The sequence below is a fragment of the Nannospalax galili genome, unplaced genomic scaffold (assembly GCF_000622305.1).
Source record: "Nannospalax galili isolate Female #2095 unplaced genomic scaffold, S.galili_v1.0 scaffold3054, whole genome shotgun sequence".
NCBI lineage: Eukaryota > Metazoa > Chordata > Mammalia > Rodentia > Spalacidae > Nannospalax > Nannospalax galili.
Genome location: NW_008334940.1, coordinates 17,544 through 20,597, shown reverse-complemented (window position 1 = coordinate 20,597; position 3,054 = coordinate 17,544). Strand labels below are relative to the sequence as shown.

The 3,054-nt window shown below is 33.9% G+C and overlaps 1 protein-coding gene across 1 annotated transcript in view; it reads right to left on the bottom strand.

Moving 5' to 3' along the window:
* Window positions 1–329: 329 nt before the first annotated feature.
* The window catches only part of LOC103731309 (zinc finger protein 58-like), a 5,788-nt gene continuing 3,063 nt past the window's right edge, over window positions 330–3,054 (bottom strand). The window contains exons 2-3 of the mRNA XM_017797298.2: window positions 2,007–2,133; window positions 330–1,494 (exon numbers count right to left, since the gene is read on the bottom strand). Coding sequence (XP_017652787.2) covers window positions 575–1,494; window positions 2,007–2,133 — 1,047 coding nt within the window. The 3' untranslated portion in view covers window positions 330–574. The remainder of the gene's footprint in view (window positions 1,495–2,006; window positions 2,134–3,054) is intronic.

Genomic DNA, 3,054 nt, shown 5'->3' with positions numbered 1-3,054 from the left:
TTTCAAAAAATAATTTCCCACAGGATTTGAAACTGAATGTATTTTTCTTTGGTATGAATTTCAACATTCAGTAATTGCAGAATGACTGTTCAACACTCTGCAACTTCCACTGCCTTTACAAGATTTCTCTCCATTATGAATTTTTATGCTTAATAAGGACTGAAAAATTATTAAAGACTATGTTGCATAACAGTGATTTTCCAGTATGACTGCTGTGGTGTTGAGTAAAGCCAATGGCCTTGCCACATTCTGTCCACGTGTGACACTGATGATCATTCACATGTGAAGAACAAGTAAAGGCTTGACACATTCTTTGCTTTTTTTTCAGAGGTATAATCTGTATGAACTATTTCATGCTGACAAAGATATGAAGAATTATTAGAGGCTTTAACATATTATTTCTAAGTTTTTGGTTTCTCTCCATCATGAATTCGATGATGGCTATACATGTTTGAACAACGGACAGATGATGGGCTACATACTTTACACTTGTAGCGTCTCTCTCCATTGTGAATTCTGTGATATAGAGTAAGGGCTGAATTAATAGTAAAGTATTTCCACAATCTTTACATTTTTAAGGTTTCTTTCCTCTATGAAATCTTTGGTGTAAAGCATGGACAGAATAGTCATTAAAGGCTTTGCCACATTCTTCACGTTTGTAGGGTTTATCTCCAGTATGACTCCTCTGGTGTTTGTAAAGGAGATTTGACCTGGTGAAGGCTTTTCCACATTCATCACACTTGTAGGGTCTCTCTCCGGTATGAATTCTCTGGTGTCGGTGAAGGTGATTTGACCTGTAGAAAGCCATGCCACATTCTTCACACTTGTAAGGTTTCTCTCCAGTATGAATTTTCTGGTGGTTATAAAGTGCTGTGGAAGTAGTAAAGCCATTGCCACATTCTTCACATCTGTAGGGTTTCTCTCCAGTATGAACTCTTTGGTGTTGTTTAAGTCTGAAATGCCAGTAAAACGTTTTGTCACATTCTTCACATGCATAGTGTTTCTCCTTATGAATTATCTGGTGAGCAGAAACTTTTGAAAGTGTACTAAAGGTCTTGTCGCATTCTAGACACTTGTAAGGTTTCTCTCCGGTATGAACTGTTTGATGTTGGTTAAGGTATTGAGACCTCCTAAATGCTTTGCCACATTTTTCACATCTGTAGGGTTTCTCTCCAGTGTGAATTTTTTGGTGTTGTATAAGGTATGAAGAAGACTTAAAAGTTTTGTGACATTCTTCACATTTGTAGGGTTTCTCTTCAGTATGAATTCTTTGGTGTCGTTTAAGTCTTGAAGAACAGTTAAAAGTTTTGTGACATTTTTCACATTTGTAGGGTTTCTCTTCAGTATGAATTCTTTGGTGTTGTTTAAGTCTTGAAGAACAGTTAAAAGTTTTCTCACATTCTTCACATTTGTGAAGTTTCTCCTCCGTCACAGTCCAAGACTCTTGACTTTGCTCCAGAAATGTGACCAGAAACGGCTTAGAGACAGCAAGACCTGTTTTTATGAAACAGCAATACAATTATTTTCCTGCTGTTTTTTGGAGTTAACATTTCTTTTCTAGAATCATGATTATAAGAAAAAAGAAGATATGATAAATGATTGTAGAAAATTAGTTCTTTAAATGTTTCCTGACAGATATTATAATACTCAGGGTGAATAATTTTCACCAATTTACAGATACTGAACTTTACTTAAAAATATAAACATTAAAACTAAAGAGTGAAACATTTTAAGTTAGCATAGATAGTTCATGTCTCAGGTGACTCTATTTCTAACATTACCACTAAAGTGAAAGATACATACCTTCTAAATAAATGTGTTAAAACACAATAAAAATACAGTAATTTTTCTTGGCAATATCAACACTCTCCCTATTTTTTCCTTAAAAGCAGTAAAGCATATAAAACTCATTTATGAAATTCATAAGCTCCCTTGAAGTATTCTACAGGGTGAGGAAGTTAAATGTTGACAGTGAATTTTGAATTCACCATGGGAATGATCCTCACCCAGGAATACAAGGTTGCTGTAATTCTCCAACATCACATCCTTATATAAATCCCACCGAGCAGGGTCCAGGTATTTACACTCCTCTGGAGAGAAATCAATGGCCACATCACTGAATGACATCAATTCCTGAAATAAAAATAAATATCATAAGTTAATGCCATTAACAGCATAAATAACAAATAAGAACATAAATACCAATGGTCATCATGAAAGGAGTGTTTCTAACATAGATGAGTAATATTAACTAGTAAAATTCTTCTATATTTAGTAATATTATCTCATGCTTTATCCATCCTTAAGAAAAATAATATACAATATTCATAGACATATGTGTTTGTATTATACACTATAGAGTACATACATTTCTCACAGGAAAAAGTTATGGTGAGTGAGAGGATATTTCTCAACATATTCTATACACAACATGAAAGAGAAATGCAATTAAAATGAGACCATGAGGTCTGGGTTTTTGAATATGTACTAACTTCAATAGTGATGCCAAGAATGTGTACCAGAACACACTACTGGGAATAACCAAGGTGTAGAATAAAAAAGGAACAGTTTGGGGCAAGACAGATCGCTCTGCAGTTAAGAGTACTGGCTGCTTTTGTTCTTAGCACAGAAATTGTGGCAAACAACAGTTTTAACACTGGTTCCAGCGGAATCTGACGCCCTCTTCTGATCTCCACAGCATTGCACAACACGGATGCACTCACATACATGCAGGGAATACACTCATACACATATAATAAAATATTTTTAAAAAATATATAGCAAGTAGAGCAATCAACACTTTTTGGATATTAAACTATACAAGTTAACATTGTCTCAGTCTTCCGACTCATAGCATTAGGAATTTATGACACCACTTTTATTTCTCTCTCTTATTTTTACACTTTCTGCAGTTTTGTTTTTCATTTCTCATATCAGTGGATAAAGTACAAAAATAATCTATAAGAACAGAAACATTTTTTATTATTCTTCATGATATAAAGACATAAGTGAGGTATATAGTAATAGCATTAGATAATGTTTATTACATGAATA